The 20068-nt window shown below is 36.0% G+C and overlaps 1 protein-coding gene across 6 annotated transcripts in view; it reads left to right on the top strand.

The window, feature by feature from the left end:
- The window catches only part of CADM2 (cell adhesion molecule 2), a gene marked incomplete at its 5' end in the record, with an annotated part of 1063364 nt that overhangs the window by 740030 nt on the left and 303266 nt on the right, over positions 1–20068 (top strand). For 4 of the 6 annotated variants that reach the window (XM_079922105.1, XM_079922104.1, XM_079922102.1 and 1 more), the window contains one exon: positions 1047–1073. The exons of the other annotated variants lie outside the window; for them this stretch is intronic. In XM_079922105.1, coding sequence (XP_079778231.1) covers positions 1047–1073 — 27 coding nt within the window. The remainder of the gene's footprint in view (positions 1–1046; positions 1074–20068) is intronic. 6 annotated transcript variants of the gene reach the window in all.

Below are 20068 nucleotides of genomic sequence, written 5' to 3'. Positions count from 1 at the left end.
CTCTGTCAATCTTCCTTTTTAAATATTTAAATCAAAATAGAACATATTACTTCAAAATGTTTGGGGCATCTAATTGTGCATTTTGTCTAGAAGTTTTCCTTTGAGTAAAGAATTCTCCTGTCAGGACTGTTCTAGTTTCCTCATTCAGTTTACTTCTGCCCCAAAGTGTTTACCAATAGATATAATAAACTTAAATTTCTACTTCTTAATGAAAATAATGCCATTTAAAGTAATGGAGTTTTCTAGTTTCACAGCTATGTGATCAACCAAGTACCAAATAGCTGAAGTTTAATGAATCATGCAATTTTGATTTGGCTTTGTAGACCTGATATTTGAAATCCAGTTGGTGACGCGGTACCATAAATCCCAATAGTGTAAGGTAGTATCTTAGAGCACAGATTTTAGGTTCAGGCACACCTAGGATCAAATCCCAAATTTGCTTATTTCCAGCTGTCCCATAGTCAGCAAGTAATGTAACTTTTCTCAGTTCCAGTTTTCACATCTGTGAGGCAGTGATAACAAAACTTACTTCTTGAGGTGGTTAAGTGGAAGATGTATGGAAAGTACTCTCAACTCTCTCTGGCATTTAAGTAAGCACTCAGTAAATACAAGTGAATGGCCCTTGTGATTTATCCAAACGTATGGATTACATTTTAATTGTTAAATAAAATGAAATATATTTAAACTATATATTAGTATTTTTAATTGAATTATTAACTAAACTTTAGAGTTAAAAAAGACAAAGAGAAAGAAAGATACACCGTTCTTAAAAAGAATTTTGTGCCTTGTGGTGTTTGGTATTTGCACTCTGTGGCTCCTATCTGTTTTACTCTTTCTTTTTCAAGGACTTTAATCATATACTAACAAAATATAACCAATTGTCATTTTCTTTGTTACAAGTCCTATTCATCTAAAGTGCATTGATGGTGTAATCATAAACGTATCATTTTAGACTTTAACTAATAGTGATAACATATCCCTTTTAGAGACTCTGCCTAATAATCTAATATGTTTGTTCTCTTCTTCTTGTGCAATCTTGGTACCAGCGGCTGCTTCAAAGAATAAAGTTAAAGGTGAGCTATTGTGCATTCTGCATGATTTACCATGATTGTTTTCTGCTTAGTCTTGTGCATCCTCTTAAATGATAGCGCTAGTTCTGTTCGTGATAATACCTGTTCATTGTGTAGATATTAGTTGTAAATTTCTACAAATACAAATTATATCATTTTAGTTATTCAGTTTCTGATATATGTCTGTGTTTCCATGATTATTTGTGAGTTTATTTTCTTGTTTTATTTCCCACTTTATTCCAAGTGGAATAAGGTGCTTTTATGCTTAACATTTTGCCTGTTGACCTCAGTTTCCTTGATAAAATTGTGAACTAGAAAAAAAATACAGCATAAAATAAAGCTGATGGAAAGTCTCAAAATTGAACATGCCTTCATAGAATTATGTGAAAAGAAAATTTTATCCTTTATTAAACTCCAGTTTTCTATTTATGGCTTTTTTTATCCATTTCCTAGTTGTATAAAGTTTCATTTGCTAGAATCCTGAAAATACATTTTCATGAGAAAGGATGTGCTTGTCTAATGCCAGAGTGTCTCCCTGAAAGAAAAAGACTTTTGGCTTGATGTGTCAAAGTCTTTATGGTTTTTAAAAGAATTCAAACGTGTGTGTGTGTGTGTGTGTGTGTGTGTGTGTATGATATCTATGATAGTGTCATAGGTTTATAGTTTATGTGTTTCAATTTCATGTTCTCTAGAACAATCTATATATTTTTTAAATGTTTTCTCCTTATATAGCAAATATATATATATACATATTTTTCTCTTTCATTTATTTTTATACAGCAACACTGTAATAACCTTATTGGTCATATATCTGTTACCTTCAGTTTCCTCATCTACAGAGTGTGAAAAACAATAAATAATTCAAAAGGTTGTTGTGAGGGTTAAGTAAAATATGTAAAACAACAAGTAATCTTCCTGCTGCTACTAGCATTTTAAACAATGCTAGCTTCATTTTGCTTCTCACAAATGGGCCTTTTCTTTGTGGAGAATTTCTGACTCTTCATCTTCATTATTCACTATTGCCCTGCCTAATTTCTTCATCTGTGTGCTCAGGAGAAATAACCAGGTGGTTTTGTCTTTCTCCATTTCTCATATTCAGTTCTACCACAAGGCCACCCTTCTCTATTATTCCTTCCCCTCCAGCCCTGCCCTCCCCCAGGTTGTAGTTTTACAGCTAGTTTTAACACTATACATAGATTTATGTTTGCAGTGTTAACTGATCCCTATTTATAAGGCTAAGCATTTAGTGTGCAATTACTATTTTCCTAGGAATGTATTTGTTTTATAAAACACTAAAAATATAAAAGATGAGATGGAAAATTTCTTGTTACCCTTTGTTTAATTCCTCCACACTTAGCCTAGTCTCTTTTTCAATAAATGTGCTAGAATTAGCCAATTCTTGCTACAGTAATTTTCTGTCTGTGGATAAAAGTAATACACTCATGAAACAATTAAGAAATTACTTGACAATGAGTATATATTTATGAAATATATTTACATAATAAAAGATTAAGATATACAGTTTTAGGAATGAAGAATTAAGAACAATGTACAAATAATGTGTTAATTGTGGGATATAGAACTTGAGTATAAAGGGAGTTAGCAAGATTTGCATATTGATGTTGGAGTCCTTGTTCTCAGAGAATGCTTTATGTGGCAGGTGGGGCTTGAACTGATTGTTGAAGGATGGGTAGTATATATAGAAAAAAGTAGTACATAGAAAAAGCAATTTGAAAGCATAAGTAAAGGTATAGAAGCAGGAATGAATATAGTTTATTTCATATAGTGAGGTCACCTTTTAAAAGAAGAAGACCTGTGTTTTATGAGAGTGGAGGAAGTTAAATTTGATGATGGAGTGATCATGAGTCATTACTGCATTTGATTACATAAAACCTCTCATAATAATCACATCTGTGTTCACTTTATAATTCTTGATGGACAAGAATAAAAATGATATAAAATGATATAAAATGATATAAAAATTGATATTAAAATGATGGACTTTTTTATTGATATAAAAAATGATATAAAATGATGGACAATAATTCAAATTATAATATACAGGTTACAAAGTATTAGTACAGGAAACCAATTCACCACTGAAGGATTACAGCCGTACATTATATTATAGGTGTCTGCAAAGTGACATCAGGACTCAAGCTGACTAGGATTTTGCAATACAAACATGTTTATGTGTCCGATTTAGGATGCCCATGTTGCCATCCTTGTTGTTCCACACCTATTCATTTTATTTGAATCTCTTTTTTTTTTTCACTTGTGTACAAGCCTGCAGGGGGCTTTAGGACACAGTTCACCCTATGCATGTATTTTTGCATCTACAAGGTGTTATAGAGACAATAAATGACACTTTCTAAAATCAGCTATGCCTCAAGTAGAAATTGAAATTTTATTTCTAATGACTGAGACAGATATGTATTATGTAGATAATAGAGAGAAGTACCCAATGCTTTTATTGTCCAATTTCTATGTCAAGGCAAATGGTCTTCAAACAGGAAAAAAAAAAAATGAAAAAGAAAATATCGGTAAGAGGAAAATAAAACCCAAGATAATATAAGCAGATTGCTTAAAAATACTAATTCTCCTGGCCCAAATAAAGTACATCCCAGGGAACCTGGGGAAGTTTTGTAGAGGATAACAGCTCATTCATTTATTCTTATGGAATCATGCAAATGTGGGGAGCTTCTGCAATATTGGAGAGTGGTATGTGCTGTGATATTTGTTAAGGAGAAAGGATTACATTCGAGAAACCATAAACTGGTAAATTTGATATTACCTTCCCAGTAAAATTATTAAACTCTTAAACGATTTGTGAGTGCTTAGATTAAAAGGATTCTCTAGGAGTTAGTTAGCAGTTACTGAAAATTACCCTAATTTTCTCCCTCTCTTTTTTAAAAAATATTATTACACCAGTGTCCAAGGGCAATATATAAACATGTACTATTTGAATTTCATCAAATCATGTAGCAACTCATTCCTTATTTTGTAGAAACTGTCATTCTGAAGTTTGCCAGTTATTCTTCAGTGATCAAATCAAATGGTGGTTCCCCAATCCTCAAATTACTCATTTTTCTGCTGAATATAATGTTTCTTTTGATTTCTTCCACTTCCCTTGTTTCAGGGCCTCTGTTACAGGTTTCATTTTCTTTTAACTCCTCTTTGCCTCTTTCTTTCCCTCCTCTTCTATCTTGTTCTGGAATATAGGTTTCATTCAGGTTAATCTTTGATCCCTAAAGAGATCACTTCTCACAGTGTTGCAGCTCTCCACTTCCTTTTTTGAGAGATGACCTTCACTTCCTACAAAATTTTAAAAGCAGCCATTTTGTGCACTATTGAGTACCCATAACGAACCTCCCTCACCGTTATTGAATGTTAAGAGAAAGACAAATGATTCGATCAAATTCCTCCCCTAGAAGCTTAGAACTGAGAAGAGAGAAAGGAGCAACAGGAAGGAGGAGAAATGGGAAATAAATTTCATTACACTTTGAGGCTGTGAATTTCGTATGTAGACTGAGTAGGATGATGAATTAAGACTGAGAAATAAGAGAAGAATGAGCAGGAATGTAAAAGAGTAAGAGGTTAAGAGAGTGCCCTCATGGTGCTTAAGTCCCTTGTTCTAATAGAAGGTTCTGTTATATGCTTGCCCTTTGGGTCTCTGACAAAGCTGTCTTTTCATTAAGCTTTCTAGATAGGTTTCTCTTGCTTGTAATCAAAAACAGAACTGATTAATATAATTGTTTTCTTTCTCTAAACTTTTCTGAGTTCATTTCAGTTATGACTTTTCTAGACTTGCTCTTACTACTAAGCTCATATCTGATATTCCCGGCACCCCGCTGAACTGAATTTCTAACTGAATATTAAAAACTGAAACTCTTATTTTTCTTTGTAAATCTGAGCTCTCAGGGTTTGTTATGTCTTCTCTTGAACAAATATTTACCTAATTTCTTAGTTTAAAAGATTGAAAATATCTTTAACTCCTCCATCTTAATGGCACCCATAACCAGTCAGTTATCAAATTGTCCTAATTTTATGGGAATAAAATTATTGTCCTAATTATGTCCTAATTTTACTATGGGAATAGAAGCATTTCCATATATCCCTCTTCTTCAAAATCACTCATTCCTCAGAACTTGCCTGGAGTAGTTCTAACTTGTCTTCTGATTGAATTCTCAACACTCTACAATCTATCCTACCTTCATATAACACAGTGAATTCATATATCTACACTCTATAATCTATCCTACATTCAGATATCAATAAGATCATCAATGCTTTGCCACTTAGAGATAGAGAAAAAGGTAAGAGTATTCCTAAAATTTCTTTGTATAAAGTGATTTTATTTCACTCTATTACAGATGTATAGACTAAATGTATCTTACTGATTAATATTGTTCCAGAATCATACACAATTTCTAAATAGTTTTAATGCAGTAAATATATTTTTATTGTTCAATCTGATTTGTAGGCTTTATTTTTTATTCAAAATTTGACAACTATAATAGGGATAACATTTTATGCCATTTCTAGAATACCAGCCTTTAGCTATTCCTTTCAGATAATCATAATTTAGTGCTCAAGTAAAAATTAACACAATTATTCTGACATTATATAAGAATTTAAAGATAATGCAGGACACTCAGCAGTCTAAACTGAGATATATGTGGTATGAGAAGAATCAATATTTCAGTTTACTGTATTTAAGTAATTGTCATACATAATATTATTAAATAAATTATTTAGGTATAAATATTAAAAGTCTGCTGTTCAACCAAAATATGAAATTTAGTATACCAGGTTTCCCATCACATTACATCTTTTAAGGGTGAATTGAAAGGCACATAAGAGATTGAAATTGAGGCATTGCTTCAAACTATTCTGAGATTTTATCTTAAGTGGGGCACCTGTGTTTCAGTTTATACTATATAATATACACTGTATATTAAGAAGCTCCATTCTGTAGTCAGAACTGCATGGGTCATATCCTGGTTTTTCAACTTACTTGATTTGAACACCTGGATAATTTGATTATGTTCACTCAACATTCAGCTATAGTGACATTTATATGTAATAATGTATAAAAGGATATTAACCTAAGGGATGGCACATAGTAAACACTCAGTAAATTTTATATATTATTATTGTTATTATCATCATTACTATTATTTAAATAATGTCTGTAGAAAATAAAATGAAAAATCATGTAGTTAAAGACAAGTCCCAGAACTAAAACTTTTCTATGAGTATGAACTGTATTTCATCTTCATGGTAGCATTCATATGTTTATATTTATTATAACATTAAAATAAACACATATAATTTAATGTGAAGGAGCCACTAGATATATGTATTTTTTCTTTCTTCACATTTAAATATTAAAATCCAAAGTGTATAAATGGTATCATTAAAGAATTTCAACTCAATATCAAAAGAGAAAAATTACAAAAACTGTGTCAGATAGAGGTTTATATAGTACTTAAAATGTAAAAATTACTTGCTTTTATTATCAGTGAAGAAATTGAGGAATAAGGCTATATATAACTTTTGTGGAACACATCCCTTAACTCCTTTTCTTGAAGCTATGTTTGGATTTTAATTTTAAAAATGTAAGGAATTATTCAGACTCTTGCATAATAGCTGTAAAATCTTCATCAAAAATAACTTGAGACAATTATTGGAGCTTATGTTTGTTTATCCCACATTAGGCTCATCTGAGGAAATATGTTGGGAATGTTAGAAATATGTAAGGAAATTTAAAAGCATGGCATGTTTCTATAACATATTCACTAAGGGTTCTAGGTGAAAGGCCCTGAGGTGGTACATTTTAGAAGATTGAGATTGTTTTCTTTTTTTTTTAATTTATTTTATTGAAGTACAGTTGATTCACAATATTGTGTTAATTCCCACTGTATAGCAAAGTGATTCAGTTATACATATATATATATTCATTTTTGTTTTTGTTTGTTTGTTTGTTATGTTTTGTTTTGTTTTTGTTTTGCGGTATGCTGGCCTCTCACTGTTGTGGCCTCTCCCGTTGCGGAGCACAGGCTCCGGATGCGCAGGCTCAGCGGTCATGTCTCACGGGTCCAGCCGCTCCACGGCATGTGGGATCTTCCCAGACTGCGGCACGAACCCGTGCCCCCTGCATCGGCAGGCGGACTCTCAACCACTGCGCCACCAGGGAAGCCCTATATACATTCTTTTTCATATTCTTTTATATTATGGTTTATCACAGGATATTGAATATAGTTACCTGTGCTATACAGTAGGACCTTGTTGTTTATTCAATCTATATATAATAGTTTGCATCTGCTAACCCAAACTCCCAGTCAATTTCTCCCCCACCCCCCTTCCCCCTTGGCAACCACAAGTCTGTTCTCTATGTCTGAGAGTCTGTTTCTGTCTTGTAGATAAGTGCCTTTGTGCCATATTTTAGATTCCACATATAGTGATATCATATGGTATTTGTCTTTCTCTTTCTTGCTTACTTCACTTATTATGATAATGTCTAGGTTCATCCATGCTGCTGCAAATGGCATTATTTCATTCTTTTTTATGGCTGAGTAGTATTCCATTGTGTGTGTGTGTGTGTTTGTGTTTGTGTGCACCACATCTTCTTTATCCATTCATCTGTCAGTGGACATTTAGGTTGTTTCCATGTCTTGGCTATTGTAAATAGTGCTGCAGTGAACACTGGAGTGCATGTATCTTTTTGAATTAGCGCTTTCTCCAGATATATGCACAGGAGTGGGATTGCAGGATCATATGGCAACTGTATCTTTAGTTTTCTGAGGAACCTCCATACTATTCTTCATAGTGGCTGCACCAGTTTACATTCCCATCAACAGTATATGAGGGTTTCCTTTTCTCCACACACTCTACAACATTTGTTATTTGTGAACTTTTTTTTTCTTTAACATCTTTATTGGAGAATAATTGCTTTACAATGGTGTGTTAGTTTCTGCTTTTTAACAAAGTGAATCAGTTATACATATGCTCCGATATCACTTCCCTCTTGCATCTCCCTCCCTCCCACCCTCCCTATCCCACCCCTCTAGGTGGTCACAAAGCACCGAGCTGATCTCCGTGTGCTATGCGGCTGTTTCCCACTAGCTATCTATTTTACATTTGGTAGTGTATATATGTCCATGCCACTCTCTCACTTTGTCACAGCTTACCCTTCCCCCTCCCCATATCCTCAAGTCCATTATCTAGTAGGTCTGTGTCTTTATTCCTGTCTTACCCCTAGGTTCTTCATGACATTTTTTTTTCTTAGATTCCATATATATGTGTTACCATACGGTATTTGTCTTTCTCTTTCAGACTTACTTAACTCTGTATGACAGACTATAGGTCCACCCACCACACTACAAATAACTCAATTTCGTTTCTTTTTATGGCTGAGTAATATTCCATTGTATATATGTGCCACATCTTCTTTATCCATTAATACAATGATGGACACTCAGGTTTCGTCCATCTCCTGGCTGTTGTAAACAGAGCTGCAATGAACATTTTGCTACATGACTCTTTGAATTATAGTTTTCTCAGGGTATCTGCCCAGTAGTGGGATTGCTGGGTCATATGGTAGTTATATTTGTAGTTTTTTAAGGAACCTCCATACTGTTCTCCATAGTGGCTATACCAATTCACATTCCCACCAGCAGTGCAAGAGTGTTCCCTTTTCTCCACACCCTCTCCAACATTTATTGTTTCTAGATTTTTTGATGATGGCCATTCTGAGCAGTGTGAGATGACATCTCATTGTAGTTTTGATTTGCATTTCTCTAATGATTAATAATGTTGAGCATTCTTTCATGTGTTTCTTGGCAATCTGTATATCTTCTTTGGAGAAATGTCTATTTAGGTCTTCTGCCCGTTTTTGGATTGGGTTGTTTATTTTTTTGTTATTGAGCAGCATGAGCTGCTTGTAAATTTTTGAGATTAATCCTTTGTCAGCTGCATCATTTGCAAATATTTTCTCCCATTCTGAGGGTTGTCTTTTGGTCTTATTTATGGTTTCCTTTGCTGTGCAAAAGCTTTTAAGTTTCATTAGGTCTCATTTGTTTATTTTTGTTTTTATATCCATTTCTCTACTAGGTGGGTCAAAAAGGATCTTGCTGTGATTTATGTCATAGAGTGTTCTGCCTATGTTTTACTCTAACTTGATAGTTTCTGGCTGTACATTTAGGTCTTTAATCCATTTTGAGCTTATTTTTGTTTATGGTGTTAGGGAGTGTCCTAATCTCATACTTTTACATGTACCTGTCCAGTTTTCCCAGCACCACTTATTGAAGTGTCTGTCCTTTCTCCACTGTACATTCCTTCCTCCCTTATAAAAGATAAGGTGAGCATATGTGTGTGGGTTTATCTCTGGGTTTTCTATCCTGTTCCATTGAGCTATCTTTCTGTTTTTGTGCCAGTACCATACTGTCTTGATTACTGTAGCTTTGTAGTATAGTCTGAAGTCAGGGAGCCTGATTCCTCCAACTCCATTTTTCATTCTCAAGATTGTTTTGGCTATTCGCGGTCTTTTGTGTTTCCATACAAATTGTGAATTTTTTTGTTCTAGTTCTGTGAAAAATGCCAGTGGTAGTTTGATAGGGATTGCATTGAATCTGTAGATTGCTTTGGGTAGTAGAGTCATTTTCACAATGTTGATTCTTCCAATCCAAGAACATGGTATATCTCTCCATCTATTTGTATGATCTTTAGTTTCTTTCATCAGTGTCTTATAATCTTCTGCATACAGGTGTTTTGTCTCCTTAGACAGGTTTATTCCTAGATATTTTATTCTTTTTGTTGCAGTGGTAAATGGGAGTGTTTTCTTGATTTCACTTTCAGATTTTTCATCATTAGTATATAGGAATGCCAGACATTTCTGTGCATTCATTTTGTATCCTGCTACTTTACCAAATTCATTGATTAGCTCTAGTAGATTTCTGGTAGCATCTTTAGGATTCTCTATGTATAGTATCATGTCATCTGCAAACAGTGACAGCTTTACTTCTTCTTTTCTGATTTGGATTCCTTTTATTTCCTTTTCTTCTCTGATTGCTGTGGCTAAAACTTCCAAAACGATGTTGAATAAGAATGGCGAGATGGGCAACCTTGTCTTGTTTCTGACCTTAGTGGAAATGCTTTCAGTTTTTCACCATTGAGGATGATGTTGGCTGTGGGTTTGTCATATATTGCCTTTATTATGTTTAGGAACATTCCCTCTGTGCCTGCTTTCTGCAGGGCTTTTTTATCATAAATGGCTGTTGAATTTTGTCAAAAGCTTTCTCTGCATCTATTGAGATGATCATATAGTTTTTCCCTTCAATTTGTTAATATGGTGTGTCATGTTGATTGATTTGCATATATGGCAGAATCCTTGCATTCCTGGAATAAACCCCACTTGATCATGGTGTATGATCCTTTTAATGTGCTGTTGGATTCTGTTTGCTAGTATTTTGTTGAGGATTTTTGCATCTATGTTCATCAGTGATCTTGTCCTGTAGTTTTCTTTCTTTGTGACACGTTTGTCTGCTTTTGGTATAAGGGTGATGGTGGCCTCGTAGGATGAGTTTGGGAGTGTTCCTCCCTCTGCTATATTTTGGAAGAGTTTGCGAAGGATAGGTGTTAGCTCTTCTCTAAATGTTTGATAGAATTTGCCTGTGAAGGCATCTGGTCCTGGGCTTTTGTTTATTGGAAGATTTTTAATCACAGTCTCAATTTCAGTGCTTGTGATTGGTCTGTTCATATTTTCTATTTCTTCCTGATTCAGTCTTGGCAGGTTGTGCATTTCTAAGAATTTGTCCATTTCTTCCAGGTTGTCCATTTTATTGGCATAGGGTTGCTTGTAGTAATCTCTCATGATCTTTTGTATTTCTACAGTGTCAGTAGTTACTTCTCCTTTTCCATTTCTAATTCTAGTGATTTGAGTCTTCTCCCTTTTTTTCTTGATGAGTCTGGCTAATGGTTTATCAATTTTGTTTATCTTCTCAAAGAACCAGCTTTTAGTTTTATTGATCTTTGCTATCATTTCCTTCATTTCTTTTTCATTTATTTCTGATCTGATCTTTATGATTTCTTTCCTTCTGCTAACTTTGGGTTTTTTTTTTCTTCTTTCTCTAATTGCGTTAGGTGCAAGGTTAGGTTGTTTATTCGAGATGTTTCCTGTTTCTTAAGGTAGGATTGTATTGCTATAAACTTCCCTCTTAGAACTGTTTTAGCTGCATCCCATAGGTTTTGGGTCACCATGTTTCCATTGTCATTAATTTCTAGGTATGTTTTGATTTCCTCTTTATTTCTTCAGTGATCACTTCATTATTAGGTTGTGTATTGTTTAGCCTCCATGTGCTTGTATTTTTTACAGATCTTTTCCTGTAATTGATATCTAGTCTCATAGTGTTGTGGTCAGAAAAGATACTTGATACAATTTCAATTTTCTTAAATTTACCGAGGCTTGATTTGTGACTCAAGATATGATCTATCCTGGAGAATGTTCCATGAGCACTTGAGAAAAATGTGTATTCTGTTGTTTTTGGATGGAATCTCCTATAAATATCAATTAAGTCCATCTTGTTTAATGTATCATTTAAAGCTTGTGTTTCCTTATTTGTTTTCATTTTGGATGATCTGTCCATTAGTGAAAGTGGGGTGTTAAAGTCCCCTACTGTGAATGTGTTACTGTTGATTTCCCCTTTTATGGCTGTTAGTATTTTCCTTATGTATTGAGGTGCTCCTATGTTGGGTGCATAAATATTTACAATTGTTATACCTTCTTCTTGGATCGATCCCTTGATCATTATGTAGTGTCCTTCTTTGTCTATTGTAATAGTCTTTATTTTAAAGTCCATTTTGTCTGATATGAGAATTGCTACTCCAGCTTTCTTTTGATTTCCATTTGCATGAAATATCTTTTCCCATTCCCTCACTTTCAGTCTGTATGTGTCCTTAGGTCTGAAGTGGGTCTCTTGTAGATAGCATATTGGGTGTTGTTTTTTTATCCATTCAGCCAGGCTGTGTCTTTTGGTGGGAGCATTTAATCCATCCAGGGTGTTGTGTTTTTATCCATTCAGCCGGTCTGTGTCTTTTGGTGGGAGCATTTATTCCATTTACATTTAAGGTAATTATAGATATATATATTCCTATTCCCATTTTCTTAATTGTTTTGGGTTTGTTATTGTGTGTCTTTTCCTTCTCTTGTGTATCTTGCCTAGAGAAATTCCTTTAGCACTTGTTGTAAAGCTGGTTTGGTGGTGCTGAAGTCTCTCAGCTTTTCCTTGTCTGTAAAGTTTTAATTTCTCCATCAAATCTGAATGAGATCCTTGGTGGGTAGAGAAATCTTGGTTGTAGGTTTTTCTCCTTCATCACTTTAAATATGTCCTGCCACTCTTTCTGGCTTGCAGAGTTTCTGCGGAAAGATCAGCTGTTAACCTTATGCAGATTCTGTTGTGTGTTATTTGTTGTTTTTCCCTTGCTGCTTTTAATATATTTTTGTTGTATTTAATTTTTGATAGTTTGATTAATATGTGTCCTGGCGTTTTTCTCCTTGGATTTATCCGGTATGGGAGTCTGTGTGCTTCCTGGACTTGATTAACTATTTCCTTTCCCATATTAGGGAAGTTTTCAACTATAATCTCTTTAAATGTTTTCTCAGTCCCTTTCTTTTACTCTTCTTTTTCTGGGACCCCTATAATTCGAATGTTGGTGCATTTAACGTTCTCCCAGAGGTCTCTGAGGCTCTCCTCAGTTCTTTTCATTCTTTTTTCTTTATTCTGCTCTGCAGTAGTTATTTCCACTATTTTATCTTCCAGGTCACTTATCCGTTCTTCTGCCTCAGTTATTCTGCTGTTGATCCCTTCTAGAGTATTTTTAATTTCATTTATTGTGTTGTTCATCATTGCTTGTTTCCTCTTTAGTTCTTCTAGGTCCTTGTTAAATGTTTCTTGTATTTCCTCTATTCTATTTCCAAGATTTTGGATCATCTTTACTATCATTATTCTGAATTCTTTTTTAGGTAGACTGCCTATTTCCTCTTCATTTGTTAGGTCTGGTGGGTTTTTATGTTGCTCCTTCATCTGCTGTGTGTTTTTCTGTCTTCTCATTTTGCTTATCTTACTGTGTTTGGGGTCTCCTTTATGCAGGCTGCAGGTTTGTAGTTCCCATTGTTTTTGGTGTCTGTCTCCAGTGGCTAAAGTTGGTTCATTGGGTTGTGTAGGCTTCCTGGTGGAGGGGACTAGTGCCTGTGTTCTGGTGGATGAGGCTGGATCTTGTCTTTCTGGTGGGCTGGTCCACATCTGGTGGTGTGTTTTGGGGTGTCTGTGGCCTTATTATGATTTTAGGCAGCCTCTCTGCTAACACAACACAATGGGTTTTGTTCCTGTCTTGCTAGTTGTTTGGCATAGGGTGTCCAGCACTGTACCTTTCTGGTTGTTGAGTGGAGCTGGGTCATAGCGTTGAGATGGAGATCTCTGGGAGAGCTTTCACCATTTGATATTACATGGAGCTGGGGGGTCTTTTGTGGACCAGAGTCCTGAAGTTGGCTCTCCCATGTCAGAGGGACAGCACTGACTGCTGCCTGCAGCACCAAGAGCCTTTCATCCACAGGGCTCAGAATAAAAGGGAGAAAAAGAAGGAAGGAAGGAAGGAAGGAAGGAAGGAAGGAAGGAAGGAAGGAAGGAGGAGGAAGGAAGAGGATACAATTAAAAAAATTAAGTAAGATAAAATAAAGTTATTAAAATAAATAATAATTATTAAGAGAAAAAACATTTTTTTTAAGTAAAAAGAATACGAAAAAGAAACAAAAAACCGTACAGACAGAACCCTAGGACAAATGGTGAAAGCAAAGCTATACAGACAAAATCTCACACAGAAGCATACACATACACACTCACAAAAAGAGCAAAAGGGGAAAAAATATATCTTGCTCTCAAAGTCCACCTCCTCAGTTCGGGATGTTTTGTTGTCTATTCAGGTATTCCACCGATGCAGGGTACATCAAGTTGATTGTGGAGATTTAATCTGCTGCTCCTGAGGCTGCTGGGAGAGATTTCCCTTTCTCTTCTTTGTTTGCACAGCTCCCGGGGTTCAGCTTTGGATTTGGCCCCGCCTCTGCATGTAGGTCGCCGGAGGGCGTCTGTTCTTCGTTCAGACAGGTTGGGGTTAAAGGAGCAGCTGATTAGCAGTCTCTGGCTCACTCAAGCGGGGTGCGGGGCGAACCTGCGGCGGCAGAGGCCAGTGTGATGTTGCACCAGCCTGAGGCTCACCATGTGTTCTCCTGGGGAAGTTGTCCCTGGATCACGGGACCCTGGCAGGGGCGGGCTGCACAGGCTCTCGGGAGGGGAGGTGTGGATAGTGACCTGTGCTCACACACGGCCTTCTTGGTGGCGGCAGCATGCCTTAGCATCTCATGCCCCTCTCTGGGGTCCGCGCGCTGATAGCCGCGGCTCACGCCCATCTCTGGAGCTCATTTAAGCAGTGCTCTTAATCCCTTCTCCTCGCGCACCAGGAAACAAAAAGGGAAGAAATAGTCTCTTGCCTCTTCGTCAGGTCCAGACTCCCTCCCGGCTAGCTGTGGTGCACTAACCCCTTCAGGCTGTGTTCACGCAGCCAGTCCTCTCCCTGCTATCCGACTGATCCACCGAAGCCAGAGCCTCAGCTCTCCCAGCCCCGCCCATTCCGGTGGGTGAGCAGACAAGCCTCTCTCACCCGGCTGGTGAGTGCCGGTCAGCACCGATCCTCTGTGCGGGAATCTCTCCACTTTGCCCTCCGCACCCCTGTTGCTGTGCTCTCCTCCGTGGCTCCGAAGCTTCCCCCTCCGCGCCCCCGCCCACCACAGTCTCCGTGAAGGGGTTTCCTAGTGTGTGGAAACCTTTCCTCCTTCACAGCGCACTCCCACTGGTGCAGGTTCCGTCCCTATTCTTTTGTCTCTCTTTATTCTTTTGCCCTACCCAGGCATGTGGGGAGTTTCTTGCCTTTTGGGAGGTCTGAGGTCTTCTGCCAGCGTTCAGTGGGTGTTCTGTAGGAGTTGCTCCACGTGTAGATGTATTTCTGATGTATCTGTGTGGAGGAAGGTGATCTCCACATCTTACTCTTCCGCCATCTTCCCCCTCTCCCTGTGAACTTTTTAATGATGGCCATTCTGACTGGTGTGAGGTCATACTTCTTTCTAGTTTTGATTTGCATTTCTCTAATAATTAGTGATGTTGAGCATTAAGATTGCTTTCTCTTTTTTTTTTTTTTTTGTGGTACGCGGGCCTCTCACTGTTGTGGCCTCTCCCATTGCAGAGCACAGGCTCAGGACACACAGGCTCAGTGGCCATGACTCACAGGCCCAGCCGCTCCGTGGCACACGGGATCCTCTCAGACCGGGGCATGAACCCACGTCCCCCGCATCGGCAGGCGGACCCCCAACCACTGTGCCACCAGGGAAGCCCTAAGATTGCTTTTTTAATCCACCTTCTAGTTTATCTCACTTCCGTAGGAAAATTGCTGAAGACGTTGCTATATATGATGGTACAATAATGTTTTAAACATATGTTATTACTGCAACCTTTTTCTAACTATTAAAAAAGTAGATAACAATAATTATAACAGCTAAAATTTCTTGAATGTTTACTATATGCCAGACATTACACTAAACATTTTATGTATGTTTTCTAATTTAGTCCTCATAAAGCTATTTGAGATAGGGACTATTATTTTCCTTTGTACAGTGAGAAAAATGACACAAAGTGTAAAGAAATTTGTTTAAGTTAACAAAATGAGTAAGAGGCAGGGCAACAATTCCAAATCTGAGATAGTGACTACTGAGTTCAAACTTTTAATCTATTAAAGCCTCTAAAGATACCAGGTTGATCAATGTTACAATTCATTTAATCTTAATCATTTGTTTAAATGCATTTACCTAGGTCCCATCCACCCAGGTAGGACTGGGGCTAGGTATGGAAGTAAAGTAAAATTGTAATGAGTTGTTATCAGGAACAAATAAATTGGACCTACATTGTTAAGTATATTGGTGAAGAAAATATTCTCCCAGTACACTTTTGTTGTTTCTCATTCTTTTTTTTTTTTTATTTTTTCTTCTGGGTTTCTCATTCATTCACCATATGTTAACCTTACTTATTCCTTCCTGGGAAAGTGAGGAGGTAATTAGTTTTTCAATCAGATGAGTAATATTCTAGAAAAGATTTAGGCATAACTAATATAAAATGTTTCACTCAGGAGAGGGTAACAGGGTTAAAAAGTATTTTCATGAAAATTTTACATAAGATGAGTCAGTGGGTCAAAATGTAGATAATTTTACTAGTTTTTAAACTGCATCTTCATTTGACCTGGTTTCTGATTTTTACTTCTCAGTGTACAGGGATTTTGACTGTATTTGCTCTGTGGAGTATCTCAGTATTTGCTGCTGTGTAACTGTCCCTCTTCATGTGACACATTACAAACTAGTGTGGGTCAGGGTGGAAAGACAACTCTAGATACTCTATTTGCAAATCTGAAAGAATATTATTTTTTACCTGATTTAATGAAGCTTCATTTTCCCCTCTCTCCTTTCTTCTTGAAATACAAATACAGTCTTTAGCTTTCCTGTGGACATGTGGATAAACATAACTCATTTGCCACCAAAACAGAGTACAGCTTTGTACAGCAATTAGAAATTATTTTAAACATTGCTACTTTAAGTTTATATCCTCATTTCCGTCATAAATTATTATAATACTTTTTATTTTATCTAAAGCACATCTTATCCAAAAGGCAGGATCTTCTGGGATTCCATTCATTCAGTTGTTTCATGTCATTCTATTATGTTAATAAAATTGGTATTTACTTATTCTACAGCTCCTGTGTGGGGGTTTAGAGGGGCTGTAATTAAAATCCCAAGGTTTGTGGCTTCTTACAGGTTTCTAAACAGAAAAAGTCTATAATAAGGAGAAATACAGTGATCAGTGTGTAACAGTTAGACATTTAGGGGCATTTGCAAACAAGTGCTATAAGGCTAACAGCTAAATTACACTAAAAATAATTTCAACTTTATATTTCATAGAGTGATGGTTATATGTTTTCAATGGAAAAACATCCTTTGATCTGACAGCATAATACAACATATTTATCAGTAGCAAAGTATAGTGTTAAAGGCTTTGGAGGTTATCAGAGTACCTGGGTTTTGGTATCTATTCTACTAATTTCCTCTTCATAGCAGTAAAGTAGGGGTAAACATATCAGTACTACCTACATCATAGAGTTATAGTGATCAAAAGAATATATGAAAATACTTTTAAAACAACCAACTAATATCTAGATGTAAATCTTTTTTAAATAAATAAGGTACAGTCACAGAGCCAGGAACGTGATATTTAGTAATGAATAAAAGGTGCCCTTGTTCTGAGCCCATGCCAATGATCTATGTGCATGGAAAAAAATTCGGTAATGATTTTTCTTTTATGCTTTATCTTACCAAACATCCTTGGAAAGAGAGTAAACCAAGTATGTTCCTTAATTTGATAAATTTTTATTGAATGTGTTTACTGTGCTAAGATATAATGGGGAGAAAAAGAGGTAAATATAGTCCTTAGTTTTTCTTCATGGGACTTTTACTCATTCACTCATTCATTCATTCATTTATTCATTCCTTCATTCAACATTGTCAGGGATGGCTGCAAATATATCAGTGAAAAAAGAAGTAAGTTATACACTGTAGTGTGTTACAATGTGGTAGGTGTTTTGAAGAAACAATAAAGCAGAAGAATGAGACAGGAATGCTTAGAAAAGTAGAGAGGTGGTTCTAATTTTGAACAGGGAGATCAGAAAAATGGGACATTTGAGGAGAGAATTGATGTTGAGGGATCAAGCCGTATGGATATCTGGGAGAAGCATTCCAGGAGGAATCAGGAAGAGCAAAGGACTTAAGCCAGTAAGATACTTAGCTTATTCAAGGAACATTCTAGCCCTGTGTGGCTAGACAAACCTGAGCTTAGAATAGTAAATAAGAGAGAAGGTCATAAAGAGAATGAGGACCCAAGTCATAAGGATTTTTGTTTTGCTCCAAGTGAGATGAAAAGCCACTGGAAGTTTGAGCAGAGGAGAGACATGTGCTGATGTAATTGTAACAAGATCAGTGTGGATGCTCTGGTGAAAATAGACTGCAATGATTGCCCTTGGAAAGATTTTTCAAGAAGTCAGGGGACAGATCATAGTGACAGGACTAGAGTCATAGCAATGGAGGTGATTAGAGTGGTCTTTGCAAATTACATCTAGTAGAATTTGCTGACTGAAGTGGGACATGATCTAAAGGATGAAGTGCATGATGATTTTCATGTTTTATTTGCTTATTTTTGTTTTTGCCTGAAAAACTGGAAAGACAGATACATTTACAAGATGGAGATGACTGTGGGAGGAACATGGTAAAATAATGGGAACTCAGTTTCAAATATGTGACGTTGGAGATGCCTCTTTAGCATCCAAGTAAAGAAGACAAGTAGAAATTGGCTATATGAATATGAAATTCAGGAGAAAGTGCTACACCATAGATAAAAGATCTGGAAGTTGTTATCTATGGATAGTACTTAAAGCTATAAGATTGGATGAGCTCATCTAAGACATGGGTGTAGTTAGAGTAGAAAACAAAAACCTCAGGACTGAGTTCTCAGGTATTCAACCCTTAAAGAGATCACACACATAATGAGATAAATGCAAGTGATTCAGAGAAGAAGAAAAGAAAATAAATGAAGAAAATATTTTCAAAAAGACAGTGATGTTCAACTGAGTTAAGTGTTCTTAATCTATGAGAACTGGGAATTTACCATTGGATTTAGCAATGTGGAATCAATGGGAACCTTGGTAATTGCCATTTAGTATAAAATATAGAGATTAATCAAATATTCACCCAAAGGAATGCAAATTCACTACTGTGAAACAATGGTACAATGGTGTAATGTTATCTGATTGCAGCAACATTTACCCTAGTAAAAGAAGGTTGTGGGGAAGACTTCTTGGAGGAAGTGATGATCAGGAGAGAGCTGAAGAGCTAGTTAGAACTAAGTATACAAAGAAAAAAGGGAAGAACATTCAAAGTCAAGGGAATGGCAGCAGGAGACTAAGAGAAAGCCAATTGTAGTTACTGTGGAGGAATCAATGGGATTCAGGGTCAAAGTGAGAAAGAATATCAAATCAAAAATATCTTTATTAAGACCAGTGTCCAGGAGCTTACCTCCTATGTTTTCTTCCAGGAGTTTTATGGTTTCAGGTCTTACATTCAAGTATTTAATCCATTTTGAGTTGATTTTTGTTTATGGTGTAAGATAGGGGTCCAGTTTCATTCTTTTGCATATGACTGTCCAGTTTTCCCAACACCATTTATTAAAGAGACTGCCCTTTCCTATTGTATATTCTTGGCTCCTCTGTCAGAAATTAATTGATTGCATATACATGAGTTTATTTCTGGGGTCTCCATTCTGTTCCATTCTATGAATCTTTTTTTCTTTTTTTTTAATGACAATACCATACTGTTTTGATTATTAGAGCTTTGTAATATACTTTGAAACCAGGACACATGATACCTCCAGCTTTGTTCTTCATTCTCAAGATTGATTTGGCTATTCAAGGTTGTTTGTGGTTCTATACAAAGTTTAGGATGGCTTGTTCTATTTCTGAGAGAAATGCCATTGGAATTTTGAGATGGATTGCATTGAATCTGTAGATTGCCTCAGGTAATATGGACATTTTAACAGTATTAATTCTTCCAATCCATGAACACAAAATATCTTTCCTTTTATTTGTGTCCTCTTCAATTTCTTTCATCAGTGTCTTACAGTTTGCAATGTACAGACCTTTCACCTACTTGGTTAAATTTATTCCTAAGTATTTTATTCTTTTTGATGCAATTGTACATTGAATTGTTTTCTTAACTTCTCTTTCTGATAGTTTGTTGGCATATAGAAACTCAACTGATTTTTGTATATTGATTTTGTACACTGCAACTTTACTGAAATTTT

This window comes from Stenella coeruleoalba (assembly GCF_951394435.1).
Source record: "Stenella coeruleoalba genome assembly, chromosome: 5".
Taxonomy (NCBI): domain Eukaryota; kingdom Metazoa; phylum Chordata; class Mammalia; order Artiodactyla; family Delphinidae; genus Stenella; species Stenella coeruleoalba.
The sequence above is the reverse complement of the archived record's forward strand: the minus strand, read 5'-3'. Positions and strand labels throughout refer to the sequence as shown.